Source organism: Numenius arquata, chromosome 5 (genome assembly GCF_964106895.1).
Source record: "Numenius arquata chromosome 5, bNumArq3.hap1.1, whole genome shotgun sequence".
Lineage (NCBI taxonomy): Eukaryota > Metazoa > Chordata > Aves > Charadriiformes > Scolopacidae > Numenius > Numenius arquata.
The window spans coordinates 37,313,339-37,336,332 of NC_133580.1; the positions used below are offsets into that span (position 1 = coordinate 37,313,339).

Genomic DNA, 22,994 nt, shown 5'->3' on the forward strand with positions numbered 1-22,994 from the left:
TTCCTGATCTAGTTGCATTTTCTGATCTTTTCTTCCCTAATCCACTGAGCTTTGTGGGAGACCTCGTCTGAAGTGTCTCCAAAGTTGTTAGCTCCAGGTAGCTACCGGCTGAGTGCAATCAGACCTGGCTGTGCGGGGAGGGGGGGCACAGGAATGCAGGAATGTCTTATTCCTGGGGCATTTCCTCCTGGGGAAGGAAGATGGGAAGGGATCCTTGTCTGTAAGTAATCCAAGAGCAAAACGTTTCTCCCCTTGCAGACAATGAATCGTTTCAGCGAACTGACACTGTTATTTGTGGCTCCTGGCAAACCAGATAAGAGCTTTTTGCCAGGCACTTGCTCACATCAGTGCCAGCCCCAGCCTTGCTGATTGCCTTTCTCCACTGCACTGGGTGGGAGAGAAGCTTTTGTGTACCACAGCAGTAATCACAGTGGTGCTTCAGAGTGGAGGAAGGTTGTTGCTGGTCCCCTTGGTTACACTGTCTCTGATTCTGGTCCTTGTATCCCCAGGCCTTTGTATTTTCCAGAGACAGGATGCCACTTTGGAGAAGGAATTTTTTCTGTCTGGCTCTGCTTGTGGGGCTGTGAACAGCTATTTCCAAGACTTCTTTCCTTTACCCTTGATCTAAACCTTACATGAGGCTGGTTATACATGCTCGTTAAACGGGGAATTAAATCACATTGGAATGCTGCTTGCTTGATGTCTTCTCTATTACAGAGCTATGCTTAGAAGTTGAGGCTTTTTAAGTAAGCGTGTGGGCTTTAGCTAAGCTGTGAAAAAAGCCTTGTAAACAATAAGCCTTTGTGATGAAGGCAGAGTAAGTGTAATTATCACCTGTCCTGTTAAAAATCTTCCCATTTGGGGGCATAACCAAACTAATCACAGTGTTGTGCTTTTCCAGATAACTAGGTGATCTTTAAGAGTGGCTCTGGGAAGCAAATGCAAAATGAGCAGCGGAGGACACTGCAGAAGACGCAGAGGGCTCTTGGTCTGAGCCACGAGGATTTGAAGATGTCTGCGTGCAGTGACTTTGTGGAACACGTTTGGAAGCCCGGCTCCTGCAAAAACTGCTTCAACCCAAAGAGTTCCCATCGGCTGCAAACACCCCCAGACGTGGGAGCTTGTGGTGCGCTCCCGAATGGGGTTAGGACCAAGCCTGAGAGCCCCGCGTTGGAAGACGAAGGTGTAAATACCTCCCCCTTCTCAAAGCCAACAATTGCTGTGAAGCCAACTATGATAAACTCAGATGTTTCTGACGCGTGGGCGGATGTGAATATGAATGCAGATCTGTCACAGGTAATGATTAATCCAGTCGAAGCATGACTTCCCGTTACTTACCTCTCCTTGGGAGTGCTAGGAATATCTGCTCAAACGGTTTCCTTCCCTTTGTTTTTCCTTCTGGTCTTGACTCAGGTTTTTAAGCCTTATATTGGCTTCTCAAAGTATCTTTGGCTGAAGCTGAATGAGATGTTGCTCACAAGGCATGTGCAAAGGAGCTTAAAATATGTTGTTTGTTTAGGAACTTCCGGATTTTAAATGAGGATGCGGGTTAAAGTTATTTTCCTGGGAAGATATACTGGAAAGAAGTCCTGTCTGGTTGCAGTCAGTGCTAATGGCATCCATGGTCTTCATGGGTGGGAAGAAAGTGCCCTACCTTGCTAGCCCAGCTTCTTGGGCTCCCAACCTTTGCCAGAGCAGTAGTGCCCTCTGGGTGTAGCGCTGCTGCCTGCCTGCAAACGGGCAAGCCCTGGTGGCGTGAGTTGCTACTGAGACGGGTGGTTCACTCCTCTCCCTGCCCAGCTGATACCAGCATTGCCCCAGCCACGCAGAGCGAAGCCTGTGCTGCTGTCACCCTGCCTGTGACGTAGATGTGATCGTACATCGCGCCCTTGTCCCAGAGGAGAGATAGGGTTCACCAGCTCTCTTCTTAGTCTCCTGTTGCTCTCCCCTGCTTCTCTTCTAGGATTAGAGGGCACACAAGCACAGGCTGCCGTCGTTAGTGGGGTTTGATCTGCATGCAGAGATTTGTCCCCAGGCTGAGTTTTGCACTATGGAACCAGGTTCTGCCACCCTGGGATGGGGGGGGGAGGGGTCGCTTTGCAGGCACATGTTACCCCCTGCCTCTCCCACTCCTCCTCTCCCTTGGCAAGCAGGATAGATCTCCCTCGGATGAAGAGATTTCGGATGCATTTCCCCACCTGCTCACCAGTCCCTAGCGCTGAGCGTAGCTAAGCTGCTATCCCAGGATAACCTGTGATCATCTGTGTCTGTGCTCTGGAGTGTGCGACTCCGGAGCAGCAGTGTGAAATGAAATGAAAATAAGCAGAGGGAGGTGCAAATATTCCTTCCCTCTCTGAATTGTTAATTGCACGGTGATTCGCAGGCAGGATGACAGGTTGGACACGTTTCTGGCAGCGAACCCACAGAAAGAGAAAGGAGAACGCCTTATTTCAGTGCATTGCCATAGTTGGTAACGCAAGGATTGCAAGTGGTCCAGGAAATAGGGCAAGTGTAATTTAAGTAGAAAGGTTTGCGGTAGTTGTTGGTGGAGTGAGCACAGAGCAAAACAGACTGTGAACACCAGAGGATTTTTCTGTGGAGCTGGGGTTTTTTGGTTTTACTTTTTCTTTTTTTTTTGTTTGGGTTTTTTTTTGTTTGTTTTGGTTTTTTGTTTTTTAATATTCCTGTTTCATTTTTTTGCATATGCACATCCTGACACCGCACTTGTCTCTTTGGCCCGTGCAGGTCAGCTGGGGCATGGTTTCTGGCAAACACCTCCTTCTGAAATCAGGAGATGCGCAGCGGATCTGCCTCGACAATTTTGGCAACGGTGGTGTGAGAAAGCCCTTCCTTCACAACCCGCCCAGTGACTGCTTGTCTTGCTGTCCTCCTAGCTACTCCATGGTGGGCCTGCGCAGCCTGGAGAGTCGAGTGGAGAGAAATGTCTCCATCCACAGCCTGGTGCTTGTGGGTGAGGTGGGCAAGCAGGAGGACAGAGCCAAAGACAAATTTGCCCTTCCGCATCGGGCCCTTTGCCCTAATCCATCTGTCTTGGGGGACAGAAGCACCACAAACTCCAGCAAAAACCCTCCTTCCCAAGCCAGAGAAGGAGCAGCGCTTCCCTCGGAGGGTGACTGTGGTCGCCTCTCCTCCAGCTTTGAAAGTGAAGGGGGTGAGTACTGTTCAATCACAGACTGCCGCAGAGAGCACCCTGTCTCACGGGAGCCACGTTGTGCAGAGGGAAAGGGTGCCCGGTGTGAGAAGGAGAGCCCCGCTCCCTGCGGATGGAGGCAGCGGGATGCTCCAGAGATTCCCAGGCCAAGCGGCAGGGTAGTAAAGTTCAGTGAAGAGGAACACAGAGCTGCAAACGTGGCCTTCTGCATCACAAAAGACCAGGGTGATCCTCTCCCCTATGCCCTGTGTTCAGAGAGGAAAAAGCTGGCTCTCCACTCTGAACCTGCTGCCTTCCCTGAGAGCATGGGGAGCAGCAAGGCAGCTGCCTTTGCTTTGTCCCGGGAGGACGAGGACTTACCTCTCCCTGAAGAGCCCTCTGTCACTGGAGGGCCCCGGCCTGAGGGTTCAAGCACTCCTCAACAGGCTCTGGTGGAACCACAGCGCTCTCACCTCGCCGAGCCAGCCCATGGTGATCCCATCTATGCCGAGAGCACCAAGAGGAAGAAGGTGCAGCTGAAGGCTGTCAGTGGACAGGCAAAAGCAGAGAAGATGGCCCGTGGCACTGGCAAGGAGCAAGCTGATGGGATGTGGAGAGATGGTGGCTGGGCGTTGGGTGGTGAAAAGGAATACCAGGACTCCGCCGGCCAAGTGGCAGCAAAGATAACTATAATGACGGCACACACTGAGGATGATCACAAGACAATATTCCTCAGCAGCCCTGACTCAGCAGTGGGAGTTCAGTGGCCGTGCATCAGCCCCACTTCCCACGCTGATTTTGGGGCTTCATCACCTGCCATTGAGCCTGGAGACATTTTTCAAGCATCTGGAAGTGAAAACAGCCCAAGATTTCATCTGGCAGCTCCTGCCAAGACCTCAGTTACTGAGGGTCCGGCCATTCCCCCAAAGATGTCCAAAAACAGCCAGGCGGGCAGTGAGGGGAACCGTGTGGCCCCAGTAAGCTCCCATGTGGCAAGGTTTGGTGATGACAACAGCCACGATGGAGCTGGTGTTCAGCTGCTGCCGCGGAGCTGTACAGATACAGGCGCCTTTGGGGCGCCACCTTCTCCATGCACTCATATCAACGGGGTTTCTGCAGAGGAGTCCAGCAGAGGCCTTGCAGGCTCATCCTATGACAGGAGGCAGAAATACTACACCCCAACATGGACCAAGCAGTGCCGGATAGAGGAGGAGGAGGAGCAGGAGGAGGAGCAGGAGCTCTTAACCCACTCGTGGGCAGTGGGAGCTGAGAATGGAAGAGCTGGTTCCGACCTTGTGGATGATGGCTCGATGCTGGAGAGCCAGACTGGGATCAGCAAATCATCGTCTTTCTCCTTTGATTTCCCTAAAGACAAGAGCAACGGTGTGGAGTTTGCACCGCCACCACCGCCACCAAAAAAGCAGTCCAGGTACAGCCCTTACAGCCTTGTGAGTGTGTGTGTGGTGGTCTGTTAACCATTTGCAGTCAGGATGTTTGCTGCAGGAATTGATTGACTAGGACATGCTTCCCATTCTTTTTTTCTTCCTTTTCTGTTCAAAGGTGGGCTTTTAGGAGCGTGGGAGGTGACTGCATGGCTGAAAAGCCACTTACTTTTTTCACTCTGAAAAGCTGTCAGATCTTTGCAAGTCCTGGTTCAAATGCCGTGCGTACTTGCAACAGCCCATAAGGGCTATAAGGTATGGCCTTGGGTCCCAGTATTCAAGTGAGAACAAGGTCCGTGCCTGGGATGGTTGGTGTTTTGCAGGTCAGCTTGATTCTATCTCAGCTATTCCTTTGATGTTGAATGGGATAGAAATTTGGTGTTATGAGCTTCTCTTGTAGGTGGAACTGGGCAACTTCTCTTGGTGATAATAGCAAGAGCCTCTTTCAGTTTGGCTCTAATGTCTTTTTTGCTTTTGAGGTTAACTCTTGAAGCTGCAGTTTCCCAGGGAGGACTCCTTACCTGCAAGCAGGTAATTAGAGCTTGCCTAACGTGTACTCATGATGTGTGGGAACAACCTGGCTTCAGGCAGACTTCTGCTCGCTGCTCTCCTGGAAGTCAGGTTTGCAAGCAGGGTGAGAGCAGGCCCTACAAAACAAATGTGAATGAGGGAGAGCTGTCCATCTGGGAAGGAAGTAGCTCTGCTAAGCAATTAAAAAAGCCAGGCTTCCGATACTGTGTGTGCATTCAGTATCTGCAGCTGTGTGGATCAAAAAAAAAAAAAAAGGGAAAGAAAAAAAAAGAGAAAATGGAGGAAGAAAAATTGATTTCCTTGCCATGCAACTAATGGATTAGGTTGTCTGGTCATAGTGGGGGGGGATACTTTCCCATTTTCTGTGTCCTGTATTTGCTTTATTGCGTGCATTAGTTTTCTTACCTGAAACTGTGCATTGCACAACAGATTTGATTCCAGCTCCTTGATTTAAACGTTGAGAGAAGAAGGGATGAGCGTTTGAAGGAGAACTTGCCCTTGGGGTCCATGATCAAGCTTATGCATAGGCATCAGAGACCTGCAGGGTGAGACTGTGGTTGGGCTGGCCCATCCTCTGTTTTGTCCTCACGCTGAATTGTCAGTGTTTTTAGGATTGGCTAGCCCAGGGAATTAGTGTTTTAAATTGACCAAGTGGTGAACAAATCAGGTTTCTCAAGAACAGGGAAGGGATGAACAATACGCTTTAGTTCTCCTTAACGCTGGGCTTCCTGCTGTGATGCTGTGTGCCTGCTGGAGTCAGAGGAAAGAAAAGGACCACAAGCAAGTGAGCACACAGATGAGTTTTAGTGCCTTTAAAATCAAAGAGGACACAAAGATGTGCTTTAGTTTTGACCCTGTGAACTTTCTTTCATGGCTGCTGCCACTTGGTGTCTCCTATAAGCCTGTGGCTTGGGATTGTGCTTGCCACATGAGGTGTTGTTGAGATCTGGCAGAGCTGTGATGATATGATGCTGTCGAGCAGCGATCATTTAGGAAATGCTGAGTTGCCTGCTGAAAGTCCTCTAGGGCCTGATTCCTTCCTCTGCAGAGCAGAGGTCACTGGGCAGACCGGAAGGGTGGTGGCACTCAAACTCAGCAATATATATCCCAGCAACATCTTCCACTTGCAGTGCTAGGACCTCCTTCCATCCATGGAAGAGCAGCCATGCAGAGCCCTTTGCCCATACTGGGGGCAAAGATGCTCCCCTGGCAGTGCTCGGAGTCTCCTTCCTGCCTTCGTGAGGGCTGGGAGTCGAGACAGGGGGCTCCTTGATGTGTCAGGACAGGGTGTCTCCTTGGCTGAGTGACTTGGACCAGTTGTGCTCCAAGCCAGCAGCATGCCTTGCTGTTGCCATCTGCATGGAGTTACTATCCATCCTGAGAGCATTTTCTACTCCTTGGAGGGGCTGTTTCATGCTCCTGGGGTGATTGGGCTGTGCCAACTCTAACAGTTGCTTCTGAGTCATCCTGAAAGCATCTGTGTGCTAGAAAGCCTGTGTGAAATCAGGCAGGGAAACTGAGGTCGGGGAACACGTGGCATCCATGACCGGGATCTCCGGCAGAGCCATAAAACCTGCCAGGTGGTTGAGGTAGGTGCTGGCATTACTCTTACCCCCTGTGGCTGTAGGCCATGTGTTCTGCTTCGTGTATTTGTCTCCTAAATGCCTTGATGCCTGCAGCTGAGCCTTGGGGCACCTTAATCAAAGAGTGTAGCCCTCCCTCCAGCTACTAAACCCCTGCGCAGCCTGCCTGAGCAGCAATTTGATCAGATGGCGGGTTTCACAAGCCGTGCAAACCCAGCTCGTTGCTTTGTTTATTTGCTTTGAGATTGTTCTCATTTTCATCTCAAGCATGGCTTCTCTGAGCGTGTTGATGCAGGAGCCAGGGTGTTGTTACCTACACATGGTGGTGGGAGGGATGGCTACGTGCACAACTGGTTAAAATCACCATAGCAGGATTGTGTTACCTGGGGCAGTCATTGCTTGCAGCTTCGGGTCATTTCATGACTGACCTGGTGCTGGAGCTGGTCCTCCTGGCCTGCAGCCAATGCCTGAAGAAGGCAGGAGGTCTTGCACACAAAGATGACTCTGAGACATGTCCATACTCTCCTAGGCCTGGGCAGTCTGTGGGTATGTGCTCATCTCTAATGGGAGAACCACCAATACTTCTGTTAACACTTACGTAGTCCCTTACAGAGACAGAGCGTCTCAGCCCAAGATCTTCTCTGGTGGCACAGTTGCAAAGGCTCCTTTGTATGGATGGATAGATGGAGATGAAGTCAGCATAGTCCTGGTGTGGCACAGTCTTGGGGCTTGAGGCTTAGCAAATCAGGGTTCATTTCAGCTGCAGGAAAGGTGTGTAACTATCCTTTTTCCTTCTAAATCTCAAGCTGCAGCAAGGTATTTGATTTCGTGCTGGAAAATGAAGCCTGTCTGTTTGACTTTCCTAATTAAACTTAATTGTTCATATTAAAGAAAACTTGCATGTGTCTTCAAACTAGTTTCAAAGCAGAGAAATAAGTGAGTCTGTAGATTTTTTTGTTCATCTTGGCTTTAACAATTAAAAGGGAAAAAAGTTCTTACAGGGTAAATTCCTGCCGGGCACTGGGGAAACTCTGGTTTTGCAGTAAGCTCTCTCTTAGGATGGCGGAAGGAGTGATTTTAGGGAGATTTTAAAATCGGTTGAAAAAAGGAAAATAATTAACTTGTGCCTGTTTTGTCCTATATAAAGCTACTCTGGACCTCTTGTGACTGTTTCTTCATGCAATTCTTTTTTCCTGCCTGTTTGAAAGATTATAGATATTTAAGGTTTGCTTGGTCTGAAATGAAATGGAAAATGAGTTTAATTACAAGAGGAAAGAGATTGGAAAGGGAGGATGGTGGCTGGTCATCTTCCAAAAGCTGGGAAGGTAGTTAGCCAAGAAAAGGGCTCACCAGAGGAACTAGGATCCCCAGGACTTGCATGTGTAATGATGATTTAAAGGTTCTTCAGTGTGAAGTGCTTTAGCGTGGCCTTTAGTTTCTTGGCACGAGGAATGAATCTTTGCTGAAATTTATGTCTCTGTTATGCAGAGGGTCAGGCTAAATGATCCTCTTGGTTCCTTCTAGCCTGCAAAACCTTGACGGTTAATTTATTTCACGTGCCTCTTAAAGAAAGGAAAACAGTGATGCTGTTTTGCATCTTGAACTGTTGGCTCTTGAGCTGTTTTCATCATAATTAATGCCACTTTCAAAAGGCAGTGCCATAGATGGCTTCTGAAGTTCGCTGAATGCGCTCGCTTGGGGTAACAAGGGTGTGTAGCGCGGCACATCCTGACACCTGCCAAAGCTGAAAACAGTCAGGACAAATGAAATTGAGATGTGCTAAGACTGCATGTTACAGTGCTGCTGGTGCCGCTGCCGCGTGTTGCCAGAGGGAACAGAAAACAAGAGCGCTACAAAAACCAACCATGTTGGGAATTGGATCAGCAGGAAAAGAGCCAGGTTTGTTTCTCTCAGTGGAGGTGGTGCTTGCTGGCTGGTGGGACTGTGCTGTGTGTTCCTTGCCAGGAATCGGTCTGTGACAGAGCACCGCTGCACCTGAGACAGAACGTTCCCACTTTCTTCCCATTCCTGAGGCACCTGTCTCTTTGGAGCTCAGTGGCAGGGTTTATCCTGGTGACAAATGCCACCTGGCTACGTGGAGCTGCTGGGGCAATTATAAAAGGAATTGGAAGTCACACAGGTCCCAAATGTTGACTCTATTCTCTTTGACTGCGGATGACAGCAGAAACTTGCCGTTTGGTCGGGGACAAGCCAGATTTATTATTATTAAAATAATAAATAATAAATAAATTAATAAACTCTGGATTGAGTGTATTTAAATACATAACTAATAATTAAATAAGTTAATAAAGCAAAGAAGGGAGGATATGGCTTGAGCAGAAGAGAGAATCACGCTTCAGAACAGGGAGGGAATACACCTTTTGGATTTGCCCTGTGTTTTTTGTCCAAAACTAATCAGGAATTTCTCATGCTGTTTCTGCCGGTGGGCCATTTTTAAAAGGTTGTGATTTATCAGTCAATCTCTTAGGAGAGATTATTTATTTTAAAATGAAAGTCATTCACTTTTCTGTGTGTTTCCTATGCTGCCAGCACAGAGTTGGAAATCGAAATGAGATTCGTTATCCTCTTCACCACATCAGAGCATTCAGTGATTTTAATTTTTGACCCATCTATCATCTTAATTCTGCACCCCATCTGAACTTCCCCTTGCACCTCTTGTTTCAACTTAACCTGTGCTACATAAAACCTTTTTGGTACAAGGAGGAGCAGTGTAGCCCTTTGGAGAGAGCTAGGAGTGTTTAAAAAATCCTCTCTTTCCCTCACCTCAATTTTGGTTTCCCCACATTTACCAGCTGGTAGCAGAAGGGTAAGTAAAAATCCAAGCCTCAAATGTTGTAAGGTCCTGTATGCTGTTTTTTAACTGCCCTGTGTATCCAGGGGAAGATCTTGGAAGAAACAACAGTGGAGGGAGGAGGAAGATATAATCATTCACATTTCATGATAGACAAGCATATGGTATAATGGTGCTTCCTCTTGTGTAATAATTATGCCCAGCCATGTGTTGTGTTTGATGCTGTAATGCAGTCTGGCTTTTCTCTCTGATATGCATTAGTTTCAGTATTTTATTTTGGGAGGGGGTGTCCTATTGACATTATCACTGGCCTTCTCCTGGAGCGCGGTTTGGTTTGTGGTGGTTTTTGTGTGTTCTCTGCTCTCCCCTGCTTCCTTCCCCTTTTGCATGATTTATAAATCTCAGCATCTCTGTTATTTGTTCGAGTCCTGTCATCCATGCTGAGAAGGAGAGACCCCCTTCTGCCGGCACAGCAAGGCTGGGAAACCCCCATGATGGGGCTGCAGAGCAGGCGCTCCTTGTGATCGAGTGTCTGTGCGTGGGAGAGATGTCTTCTAGCATCCTCCACTGCTCCCAACAGTCTGCACGTGTGATGGCCGCTGGAAAGGAGCAAGCGGGAGCCTTGCAGCTCTTGCCACTGAGTAGCCTTGTCCCCCTCTCAAAACTTCCCTGCCCCTTGCACTTCTGGAAGGTAACCAGATCTGCATGTCAAATCTTAGGCAGGGAATTCAAGCCGAAGGCATGCCCGGAGTCTGAGGGATTCCTGGGACGATATCCCAAGGCACGTGTGTCTGCTGCGGTTAGGGGAGCCATGCTTTGGTGCCCATCTCCACTCCCTCTCAGAGAAGTACAAGGCGTGCAGTCGGCGATGCTGGAGTCCCACAGCAGCGTCAGGTGGGACCCTAATCTGTTAAGAAATGTGAAATTAAACACAAGACTACCACTTGAATATGAATCACAGGAAAGACAAAGCATGTCCTGGCTGGAGATGCAATGTGGGGCACGGCAAATTATCTGGATGCCTTTGTAACGTTACAGAGCTCCAAACTGGAGGGGGCTTTTGTTTTGTTCCGTTGTTTTGGTTTTTTTGTTTTGTTTTGTGTTGTGTTTTTTTTTTTTTTTTTACAAGACCACTGTTTTCAACCCTGACTTGTTCTAGGCTGTGGGAACTGTGTGGAAAGCCAGCTGGATGAAACTGTTTAGGGTGGGAAAACTGGGGAATAGTGAATGGGAAGGCTTGCCTGAATACTCGAGCGTGTTGCATGGAGGATGTTGAGTAATTGAAGTGTATTTAAAGCCATCAGAATAATTTGGAGAGCTGGAAATCCTGTCTTTTTAGGTTATTAGATTGGGAGAGCTAAATCCTGTGACCTGTTCTTTATACACTGACACATGAAGGAGGCTCTTGTACCAGTTACTTCTAGTTACACTTGAAATTACTCAGCACCACTTAAGGTGCTGAGCATGGATTTTTGAAATAGAGATAAATTAACCACTGCGACATTTTTCTGAAGGGGACTGGAGCCCACCAGTGTTAACAAGCCAGTGTGGGGGCAATCCCCCTGACTTCTTCAGGTTTAAGGTGGATCAATGCTCTTTATTTCCAATATCCTTTGGTGGAAAGGGTGAGATGGAGAATAGGAACCTGTGCCCTTGCAGTCACGCGTGGTGGGAAGGAACACTAGCAAAGCAGGCAAAGTTCAGGTTAGCTGTAAATCAGGATCCCACAGGCTGTCGCAGTGATGGGCTGTTTGGCTCTTGGGATGGAATTTTACTGAAACGTGAGAGTTTGACCCTAGCAAGTGTTTTCAGCAGTTCCTTGGTATAGTGGGCAGTATTTTAATCTGTGCAAGCTGCAGCCTGGGCTTTGAGCAGCCTGTAGGAAAAGAGGGAGATGTAAAGCGGAGATATTTCCAGGCGGTGTTAGCTGGCCCGGCTGTAACATCTGAAACAAGAGCAGGATGTCGTTTAAGCAGCAAACAATTTCTATTTCGGTGTGCCTATTCAGGAACTGCATTTTACATAAGTCACGGCGGTACAGAGAGGAAACGGGGCTCTCTGTACATCTGACTTCACCACGACGTTGAGCTTGGCGAAGGCAGCAGCCAGCACAGTTCTGGCAGACGCCGCGTTGCGCCCAGGTTGCTTGGAGGAATAGGTGTGGCTGCGGCGGTGGACCTTGGACCCCGCCGAGCAAAGTCCCATCTCTCTCTGAGTGCGGGAATGGTAAGGCAGCTCTGCGGATTTGTGTTTAAGTGATGGGAAGGAAACAGAAATGCACCAGCTCTTCTTTGTTTGAGGCGGGAGTGGGGGGGGAATGGTGTGGGGAGGGGAGGAATGTGTCAGAAAATCTCTCATTTATGCAAATCGAGACTGGCGCTCTTGCAAAATCTTCTTCTTTTCTTATGGATTCAAAAGCTTCCTTGATTCTTGCCAGGTCAGACAGTGCACCCGCGCCTTTTTTCCCCCAGAATTACTAAAAGTTAAAACATCTGAGAAAGTTATAGGGTAAAGATATATCTTTATAATAAAGAAAAAAAAATAACAGAAAAGGATTTAGTTCCAGTTGGTCGCTTTCAACAGTATTAATCGTAACAGAGCTAAAACCCTCAATGCATCTCTTTCTCTCTCTCTCTCTCTTTCTCTCTTTCTATTTTTTAACTGTGACTTGTGTGGTGCATTGCAAAGTTTTGTAAATCATCCCCAAGAGGCTTGCTGTGGTAAATTCATCACTGGTGCAAGACCAGTGTCTCTGCTGAGTTATACCTGAGGTGGTTTTTAGAGCCTTATTTTCATCAGCCCCTGGGTATTTTTAGACCGAGGCTGCTCAGGCAAATGAGGAAGTCTGGCAGAAGTTTCTTCCGGGCTTCTCATACGCTCTGCTCTCCATGTGGTGGTGTGGACACGAGAGTAAGTGCTTTGTCTGGATGGGGAATGAAACATTTCTCAGTCTTCAAATAAAAATTGCTCGTGGTATCTGCTGTACTTGGGGGTTTTGGAAGAGGAGAGCTCCTGCGCGTGTGAACAGGGTGCCACGAGAAAACGGTCGTGCACGTCTTTTGTTTGTCTTTCTCAGCAGCCATTCAGCCGTCTGATTAGGAAACGCCGGATACCTTCCAGCAAGATAGCTGGTGGAAGTCCTTTTTCTTTTTCACAAGTCTGCCACTAACCTTTTTACGTTCTTAATCAACAACATGTTGAATTTTATCAGCAGATTGGCAGTTTTACTTAGAAAATGTGGACCGATAACCTTCGTTTGCTGGCCGATAGAGAGTCTGAACTGTACCAAAGTTAGGAGTGTTTGTGCTCTGATCTGCTGCCTGATTTCAACAGTTTCTGTTGTTTTCCAAGGAGGAAAAAAAGAAGAAAATGCAGAGGAGATCCTTCATCTTAGCGAGAAGTCCTGCTTCCTACAACTGATCACTTAAACTATGACTTGGCAGGCTATAAGCCCAGTTTATTGTTTGTTTATTTATTTTTTTAGATGGAAGCTGCATGGAAAACTGTAGGTCTTACATTAAAAGCTGCATGATAGGTCCTAAGTTTGGCAGACATTTGTTTTCTGCAGAGGTGCTCCTTCTTTTGGAAGGTGTCAGTTGTTACTGTGATGCACTGAGGAGACAACAGCTGCTAGGAATTGCCTCTTCTTCCACTTATGCCTCTGCCTTGAAGGAACTGAGCTCTGACACCCAGCCTCAACCTGCCCATCTGTAAAATGGGAGGAGTGATGCCGCTCCCTTCCTTAGAGAACTTTACTCAAGGCGAACACTGGTGGGTTCCCACTTCCCAGTGATGGTGTCCAAGATGTGGTCCAGGACCGCAGGCAAAGGGGGCATAGACTGGGGCTGGATGCTATTGGCTCTCTCTGCTCAAGCATAGCTGTTTTTTCATGGGGGGCTGGCATGGGGGCTGCAAGGCTATAGCCTGCTCAGTGTCAGTGGAATGCAATCCCCAGGTGCTGGAGAAAGAAGACAATTGCACAGGAATGAGGCGCTGTGTCATGGTGAAAGGCTGCGCAGTGTCTGTATGGATGGGCAGGGACCAAGCTGAGGCTACTCTAGGCTTGAGGCTCCATGCACAAGTGCATGCAGGGTATCTTTTGCCATGTGTCTCCTGACTCTTCTCTTTCACTCTCTCTAGGCATGCACTGAAAATGAACCCGAATAATGCTGAGTTGGAGAGGGTCAGCAACAGCTCTGCTGAGAGCCTCAGCCCACCTTTCAGGAGCGTCCACGTCAGCTTCACAGCTGGCTCCAGCGACAGCCTTGACTCGGACACGCAGACCGGCAGTGATGGCAGTAAGTGACCATTTGGTGTGGGAGAGATAGCATTGGACCTGAGGAAGGAGTTACCTCCATCCTGAGGCCCACTGCTGAAGCAGCATCTTCAGAACAGGGATCACGAGGGTCTGATCACCTAGTTCCCCCAGCAACCCTTCATCTCTCCACTTCTCCTACCCTTCTGCCTCTTGATGCATTTAAGACAAATGCAGCAGAATCAAGCCAACATCATGGGCTTTTTCCTCTTTCATTTATCATGTGCCAAAGTCATTCATCCTGTAGCTTTCCTCTTGTCTGGATAAAACCTCCATCTGAGAGCAATTGTCCTTATCCTGCTTGTGCTTCATGCATTGCACGAGATCACAAGTAGCCCTGCCACAGAATGTCTTCCATAGATCTGAGGAGTACCAGAAGGAGTCTTGTGCTAGAAGTGATCTCTCCCTCTCATTGTGTTCCCAGTTATTTCTTGAAGGGGAAAAAAAAAAATCTGCCTGCACTCGTTCAAGTGAGATTAAAAAAATACTTACTATGAAGTCACTTTTTTCATCAGTGCGTAACTTAGACATGCACTAACGTGTTCAGCAGCTCAGAAAGTATTTCCTTTGCAAAAGCAGCCTTCGTGTAGTGGAAGTTCTGTCTTTCCAAGAGCAACAATGTGCAGCAATAAAATTAAGAACCAGAGCTCTGGAAACTACATTTTTCCACCGCTAACTTGGAGTCGGAGAGTGAGACCGTGCCAGGAAATTGTACAAGGGGAAGAAAAACTCACATATGTTGGATCTTTACTTGCTGGGCACAGAAGCAATTTGCTGTCAAAAATTATATGGGACAAGAGGATTTCTCTGCCTCCACTAACAGAAGCAACTGTTTCAACTCATCTTGGGAAAGCTGAGTTTTTAAATGAATAACCCGAATGCAATTTTTCTTGCTGATGCAAGCAAGAAGCTATGCAGTCAATCACCAAGTGAGGTGAGCTCAAATTAATTGGCTGTGCTGTCAGATGTTAAAATACGAAGTGAGCGGGAGCTTTTAAGTCCTTGACATGCAGAAGGACTCTATGCTGAAGGTGCAGAGCACTGTTAGGAAAGTTGTGAAAGGGTTTCTTTTGTTATCTTGTGCTTGGGGCAGAGCCCAGCAGCACATTAGGAAAAAAAAAAAGGTAAGAGCAGTTTGGCATTTGTGGGCTAGGCATGTGGACTGGTTGCCAAAGCTTCTGGTGCTGATGTTTGTTCTGTAAGACTCTGTAAACCTTGCCTCTTGAAATGGGGATTCAGCTGCATGTCCTGGCAGAGATGCCTCTCTTGAGTTGCTCTTGGGCTGCATGCTGAAAAATTTCTGTTGGCTGTATCCTCTGTCAAAGCTCCTTGGACTGGAAGTGGCAAGAGATGCCATGCTGAACAATCCCTACCTGTGGTTTTTCACAGGGTTTTAACAGAGGGGATCTTTCCTGTGGACCAGGCAGGGTGCAATGCAGATGTCTGGGTTTTCATTAAAGCTTGGGGCATGCATCTCTGTTGAGCCACGGGCTCCACAGTTAACTGTGCAGCTGCGGAGCAGCTGAAACTGGAGAGCAGTCAATTGCTCAGCGACAGGGTGTACAATGCAGGCAGACACCTGAGGCAAGGGCCCAACAGGAATCAGATAGCTTGACACTCTCTGGGGCAAAAGGGACGCGCTGATTCACAACACTTCCTACAGAGCTGTTTCTGAGCATGTTGTCGGAAATGGGTTGCTGAAACTACCTTGCATGGGAAGCTCATCTTCTGCAGAAGTCGAAATCAGTGCTGCTCGTTCCTGGGGTGTCTCTCAACACTGTTGCTCGGGATAGGGTGTATAGCAGCAGGAACATACAGGCAGCCTTGGGAGTGAAGGGGACAAATGAAAATTGAGGTCATGCTACCAAAAGCTGGTAAGGAAGGACAGGGACAGATCGTGCTGGCATCCACTCTGGTAGCTGAGAACTAGGGGACCTGCCCTCACCTCATGTGGTCTTTAGTGGTGAGCAGCTAACAGGATTGCTGTTCTAGCACAGCTGGTACGGCTTTGAGCCTGCACGTGACACACCAGGACAGGCTGAGAGCTCAGGGATCCAAGCCTCTGCACTTGGAGGTTGTGGGTGAGAGTTGGTGAGTCGCTAGGGTTGTGACAGAGACAAGCGCCTGCTTTGGGCTGACATGAAACTGCCCCAGGGTGTTCCTGCGGAGCAAGCGGAAAGCCACTGTGAGGAAGTGCCTGCTGGCAGCTGAACGCTCACCGGCAGCCTTGTGAGGAGCAAAGATGGCTTGCTACCACTCTGCAGCTTTGGAAACAGAATTCAGAGAAAGCAGTAGATCCCACCGTCTGCTGAGCTCGCTTGGAGCAAAACCACACCATGCACCTTTCAAGGCCCACACTTGCATGCAAGGTGTTAGCAGAGCTGAAGTTTATCAAGAGTCCTGGTCATCATTCAAGTGGCATAGAAAATTCTCTGAAATAATTATGTCTTTTCTTTTAATTTCCCCTGCAGACCCTTCCTCTCCTCATTCGTTAACCTGAAATTGTTGCTCTTCATTTCAATGTTAAATCATCTTTTTTCCTTTTTCACCCCCCACCCCCCTCTCTGACATGCAACTGTATTATCTGCCTCCAGTCTGGGCAGGGTAGGAAAACAGCTGCTATAGCTGCCTGAAATGAGCCAGCCATCCCAACCCGATCTGTGTGCAGGTGGCATGTGGAGCTGCTTGGGGTATAATGGTATGTAGCGGGGCCAGGCTGCCCTCTGAGCAAAGAGGTCTGGCAATAAGCTGGGGGAGACCAGATTCTTTCAGGAGGATGGAAATTGCCAAAATCCCAGGCCTTGCCCCATGACCCTTACCCGGTGTGAGGCAGAGGCAGGTTCAATATACTTCTTGGGCGGCTCTGGTAGAGCTGGAGGGCCGGAGCTGTGTGGCGTGAGTCACTCTCTCCTTGTCCTGCCGTGCTACTGGATCACTGGGTGGCAGCTCCCAGGTGAAACAGGCTGTGTTTCAGAGATTGTCCTCGTATCCCCAGTGCTTCGTTCTTATCTCCCCGCGGATGACATCACAGCTTAAATATTTACCCTCTACTAGCTTTTTACTACTGCGTATGCAGTTCATAGGGGAGTGGTTTCAGGGGGGCGGGGGAGAGGAATTCCTCTAGATGGCTGGTTGCAGCCTGCCTTGCAAACCTGCTGTATTAAACTGGATTAAATCCCTAACCCCTTCAGCGAAGCTTTGCAGTACTGAATAGATGAGGACTGTGTGCTGAGTTCAGACATAACCTGGCTTGCTGCTTTGTTCCTAGCCAGGGCCCTGGGAGAAGTAGCCTGTGGCGGTGGCAGGGACACGGAGAGGGACCTGTGCTCTCAGCCCACAAGAGCCACTAATGGCATCTTCTTGTGTGTCACTGTCTCCTAGGGCACTCATCTGAGCCGAACCACTCGCCTCCTCCAGCTGAGAGCCAAGTGTTTCCCTCTGTCCCTTTCCTTCCTGCCTCCGGTGAGGATGGTCCCTCCTCTGCCCCCAGCTGTCCACCCCCTCTGCCCCAGAAGAAGACAGTGAGCAGAACAGTGTCCTCCCCAGATGGCTTTTTTGTGGGACAAGTGTCTTCAGGCCGAGCACCAGGTGCTGCCAGTCCCAGGCTGAACGTCAGCCACTCTGAGAGCAATGTCTGCCTCCGAGAGGAGTCTCCCTTTGTCCACGCAGCCAGCCTGGGGGGCCGCCCCGGCGCCTTCTCCTCCTCTGAGTCCCTGGAGAAAGACTCCAAAGGAAATGGCTACTGGGGCTCAGCCACTGGTAAAAGCACAGGGGCTTGTGCCCCCAGCAGAAACCTCCAGTCCCTCTCCTCCTCGCAGCTCAGTGTGTCCAGCCAGGTGTCATCGGGCTCCAGTCTCCAGCTCCACAACCTCCTGAGCAACATGGACAGTAAGGAGGGGGTGTACGCCAAGCTGGGGGCCCTCTATGCCGAGTCCTTGCGCCGCCTGGTTGCCAAATGTGAGGACTGCTTCATGCGGGAGCAGAAGAACGAGCTGCACTTCAGCGAGAACAACTGGTCGCTCTTCAAGCTGACGTGCAACAAGCCCTGTTGTGATTCAGGGGATGCAATATATTACTGTGCCACCTGCTCCAAGGACCCTTCTACCACCTATGCTGTGAAGGTAAGCCCACAACCGGAAAGTATCCAGGTTTTTCCCCATCTTCCAGTTGGGAGGATGGGGAAAGGAGCTGCAGGGTCCAAGGCTGCATGGGGGTCTGTGGCTGAGCGGACTGAACCTTTGAGCTTCATTTTCCCCCTTTCTGGCATATGGGTTTGAATGAAAGAGTGGGAAGCATGCTTAGTGGTAGGTCTTTGAGAAGCACCATCAGCACACAGTGGCCTGTTTTCTCTGCTTGTCTTTCTCACAGATGAAGCCTGGCAAGCAAAACCCCTTCCAAAATTGCCACTTTCCCCCTACCACTTGCAAAGGTTAGTGTGAAGTAGTAGTTTTCATAGTAACAGATGCCAGTCAAATGCACATTGCTGCAGGCTAGTAGGGTCTGAAACCCAACCAGTTTCTCTCTAAAAAAATCTTTGTGCAAATACTATCTTGTAAACTCAGAGGCACAAGCTGATGAAAGGCTGTTCAAAAGATGGCATTTTTGCCTCTGCAAGCCTTCTAAGTGGAAGGTCTGACCCAGAAACCATGTGAGTGCATATATGATTTTGAAACTACAGGCAATAGGATATTGCAGATCTTGACTAAACAATGTGAGGCTGACCCAGACATGCTGTGTAAGGTCAGGCCTGAAATATTTTCCTGTAAGCCTACAGAATCCTTATTTGAAATGGAAGCTTGAGGTGCAATAGTTCAGCTCTTTGAAACCTGGATAAGTAAGGTTATCCAACCTGTTCTATGGGCATCCCGTGGATTTTGGGTTCTTGACCCATGTTACTACTTGAATACAAAGCCTTTAATTTCTATTCTGACTTAACCCTAAGGGCATCTCATTGCTGCTTACTCTTCAGGTTGTTTTCAAAACCTAACGTGATTCCCAAAAAAAAGCACTGTCAGAGATGCATTAAGCAAGGAAAAAAAAAAATCTCTTCTGAATCGTTTCCACCATTATGAACCCCAAGGGGATGTTTTAGTGAAGTGATGGCTTTAAAGCCGGTTCGTATTCTAAAGGAAGTACAGTAAACCCAACAGGGGGGTTGGTTTAATAACCGGAATGGAGCTAGATGAGATCTTGAACCAATGCCCCTAGTCCAGCACTCAGAGCTGCAGCTTCTCCTGTGTGTTATACCTAATTCCATTGCAACTTTTCTCCTGATACCTGAGAACTGCGTGGTGAACTGGTGTGCTCCTTTTCAATCTGCGGTTCCGTGTGGCACGCACACACCTTTGCTTTTGCCTGCTGTGTTAGGTGGGGTTCAGAGGCTCAGCTCTATGGCTGTAGTGCATGAATTCTTGCCAAGGCAGAAGCAGCACATTTCAGTCTCTTAATGGGACTGCATTTGGGCCCCTGCGTGTGATGTGGGCTTACTCTGTGCCCTTGGTATGCTAAAGGCCCTTGGTATGCTAAAGAGTGCCTTAACAAAGCCAAAACCACTCCAATAGGGCTGCACTCTGTGCCACCGTAAAGTGAAGCTGTGTATGTGTTTACACGTGTGCATGCATACACACCTCCTGCAATGGTCCTGTGTGCCACCTTCCTTTTGATAGCCAAAGTAGAGAATAATCGTGAAAGTTTACAACTGGCTGATTCCTAGCTGCCCCTCCTGGCTTCTAGTACAGATTTTTCTGACATGAAAGGGATCACAGACCATAGTTAAAATTAGACTTGGAGAGCTCATGGGCAGAGGATCTGACTTGAGCCCAAGGAGCCTGCTGAGGAGCAGGAGCCAGAGTTTGGGCTGTGCACAGGCAGACATGGTTATGTATAAAACAGTTAGAAGGAGCCAGGGTTACATGAAATGTCTTTAGAGGGATTAAGCCAAGATATGCTCCACGCCTTGGCTTCTTTCTCCTCTTAAAGATGGGTGACTAAGCCAGCCCCAGGCTCCTTCTTGGACCTTGCTGCATAGAGGATGCCTTTGGTGCAGCCAAAGTCACAAAGAATGGCTGGCCAGGGAAGATCTCCCTGTATTCATTGGGTTGCAGTTATTCTTCCAGAGGCTTCTCTCTCACAGGAGTTCCACCCTTTTTCCTAAGCCTTACACGTCTTCCCTATGTGAGGAGGAACAAGCAGCCTTGTTTGGCAGAGGGCTGGAAGGCCTCCTCCACCTTTGGGGACTTTCTGTATCTTCCTGCATCCTGCTGTTTTAATCTGCAGTCTGCCTAACTCTCCAAAGCTTGTCTTTCCACAAAATAAGCATGCAGCCACGGCAGGGTATTTTTGTTTAGAAAAGAGAGGACAACAGGGATTTGAAATGCCCCATCTCCACAGTATCGTCTCATCTGAGTAAATTACCTGCAAATGCCTAGATTCAAACCCCTGCTAGAGGAATTCAAAAGCAGCCCACTTCTCCAGCTCCTCTCTATTCTTGCATCTATTTTAACTCGGAGGCAAAATTGATTTCTTGTCTGATTTTGCACACATGCTGTGACTGGCAGTGGCACGCTCCAGGGTTTGAAACCTTTTATACCGAGTTTCAGCCTGTTGCTGATTCCTGTGGGTGAGATATAAATACATTCCTAAATAAAAGAAAGAAAGAAAGAAAGAAAGAAAGAAAAAAAAGTGGTGTATAATAGAAATGCCAGAAGGCCCCATAAGCTAATGGATAGTCCTATAATAAACCTGAGTTTGAGTTTGTTTAGTCTTTAATGCAGTCATAAAGCATACAGAACAAAATGAAGATAAAAGCCATGTGGGTATAAGAGAATCCAGATTATAAAATGGCTTTTTCCCTTGAGTTTGGTGCACTCTCACTTATTTCTAAGCCTGTTGTTTACTCCCACTTTCTCTCTGGTGTTTTTTCCCCTGTGCTTATAAGTACAGCTTGTTGCTGGTTTCCCTTAGCCACTGATCAGGGGTTTGAGAGTAGTCACTGACACAAGGAAGCAGAGTGGTTGAGGAGGATGTGAAAGTGGGTCCAGGGCTTAGGACCAGACAAGGGTTAGGTGGGAAGAAAGTGCTGGAGGTCTCCGTCCATCTCGCACTCCAAACAGGGCCATCCTTGCAGTCACGTCACGTTGTGTGGGACTTCATCCAGGCAAGTGTTAACCATCTGCAGAAACAGAAGCAGCACATGTTCTGCCACAGGCTTTGCTTTTTCCTCTGCAGAATGTCTCCTGGGTTGCAGGGGGGAATCTCGATGACATGTGTGATGTAAAAGCTATGTCACTTCTTTTGGCAATGAAACAAAGACTTCAGAAATCAGCCATGCGAGGACTACCTTCCTCCTTTCCTGAAAATATTGGGCATTTCCTGGCAAAGGAAGCATGCCCAGAAATGCAACCCAGACATCTGGTTGCTGAGGTTGGGGTTTTGCAGAACAAGAAAGTTCCTCAAGCCAGGAGATTGTTTAAAGTAATAAAAGGACCAATGTGCACCCGGCTTCTACTGATGTCGTCCTTAGCATCTGCAAATCTCAGTTTAGGAACTCACCTCTGAACTTCTGGTCTCTGCCCTGTCTCTGTCAATGACTGATGAGGCTTTTCTTTTGGTCTCTCCTCACAGATCTGTAAAACCCAGGAGTCCAAGGTGGCAGCTTCGTACTGCAGCCCTGCAGTGCCAGTCCACTTCAACATCCAGCAGGACTGTGGCCATTTTGTGGCCTCTGTCCCCTCTAGCATGCTGCTGGCCTCAGATGTGGGGAAAAACATGCCTGGGGATGGCCTCCATCCCTCACGCACTGCCAGCGAGCACGACTGTGTGGTGGTCATTACCCGGGAGGTGCCGAGCCAGACCACTGCTGACTTTGTGAGGGACTCAGTGATGTTGCACCAAGCCAAGCCTGAGCTGTACGAACGTCGTGTTTGCTTCTTGCTCCTCCAGCTCTGCAATGGCCTGGAACACCTCAAAGAGCACGGTATCATCCATCGTGACCTGTGCCTAGAGAACCTCCTGCTTGTCCCCTGCAAGCCCCCTATGAGCTGTGTGAAAGCCAAAGACGACAAACACTTACCCCGCCTCATCATCAGCAATTTTTTGAAAGCCAAACAGAAGCCAGGAACTGGAGACTCCAAACTGAAGAAGAGTCAGGCCCGGCTGGCCCCGGAGATTGTGTCGGCTTCTCAGTACAAGAAGTTTGATGAGTTTCAGACTGGTATTCTCATTTATGAGCTGCTGCACCAGCCCAACCCCTTTGAGGAGAAAGTGCACCTCAGGGAGCAGGAGTATAGCCCTGAGGACCTCCCTGCTCTGCCTAGCCTGTCCATCTACTCCCGGGGACTCCAGCAGCTGGCCCACCTGCTACTGGAAGCAGATCCCATCAAGCGTGTACGGATCACCGAGGCCAAGCGGATGCTGCAGTGTTTGCTCTGGGGGCCCCGGAAAGACCTCACTGAGCAGCCTCTCAGCCATGAGGAAGCCCTCCGCCAGGTGCTTCAGAACTGGGTGGACATGAAGCGTGCCCTGCTCATGATGAAGTTTGCAGAGAGGGCTGTGGACACGGAGCGGAGCATCGAACTGGAGGACTGGCTGTGCTGCCAATACTTAGCGTCTGCTGAGCCCACCTCCCTCTCACACACATTAAAACTGCTGCAGCTGCTCTGACCTTGGATGTGTCTCGGAGGCAGCTGAGGGCTCCCAGTTGCCTTGAGGCTAAAGGTGCACAGCCCCCTTTATACACGAGAGGCTTGAATCTCAGCTGTGAATGCACATTCACCTCCTGCCCCACAATCCGCTCAGAGTGCACAAGACATATTTGATACCCTCAGCACTCTTAATTTGCGAGCAGGCAAAACTGGAAACCTACCCCTATTTTGGGGGATTTTTTTTTTTTTTTTTTTTTGGTATGATATGGTAAATCTGTGGACTAATAAACTCCTGCCAGTGTGTGTGCATGTTTCTAATGAAGTCAATGTACTTGAGTTGATTTCTGTGCCTGTGGGACAGTCCTTTGATCCCTGCCCCCCCCAGCATCAGAGCCTTTTTGCTGGGGAACACCACCCCTCTCCACAGTTAGCTGCTTCTCCTGGGAAGTAAGAGCAATTTGCATAATGCTCATTGGCAAGGGAGAACCAGGAGGGGCTTTCAAATTTACATCTTTCTA

The 22,994-nt window shown here is 48.7% G+C and overlaps 1 protein-coding gene across 1 annotated transcript; it reads left to right on the forward strand.

The window, feature by feature from the left end:
* Nucleotides 1–939: 939 nt before the first annotated feature.
* On the forward strand, nt 940–22,495 carry PRAG1 (PEAK1 related, kinase-activating pseudokinase 1). Its single transcript, XM_074148019.1, has 5 exons — nt 940–1,296; nt 2,746–4,580; nt 13,660–13,817; nt 17,216–17,955; nt 21,458–22,495. The coding sequence occupies exons 1-5, from the start codon at nt 940–942 to the stop codon at nt 22,493–22,495; spliced, it is 4,128 nt and encodes a 1,375-aa protein (XP_074004120.1).
* Nucleotides 22,496–22,994: the final 499 nt, after the last annotated feature.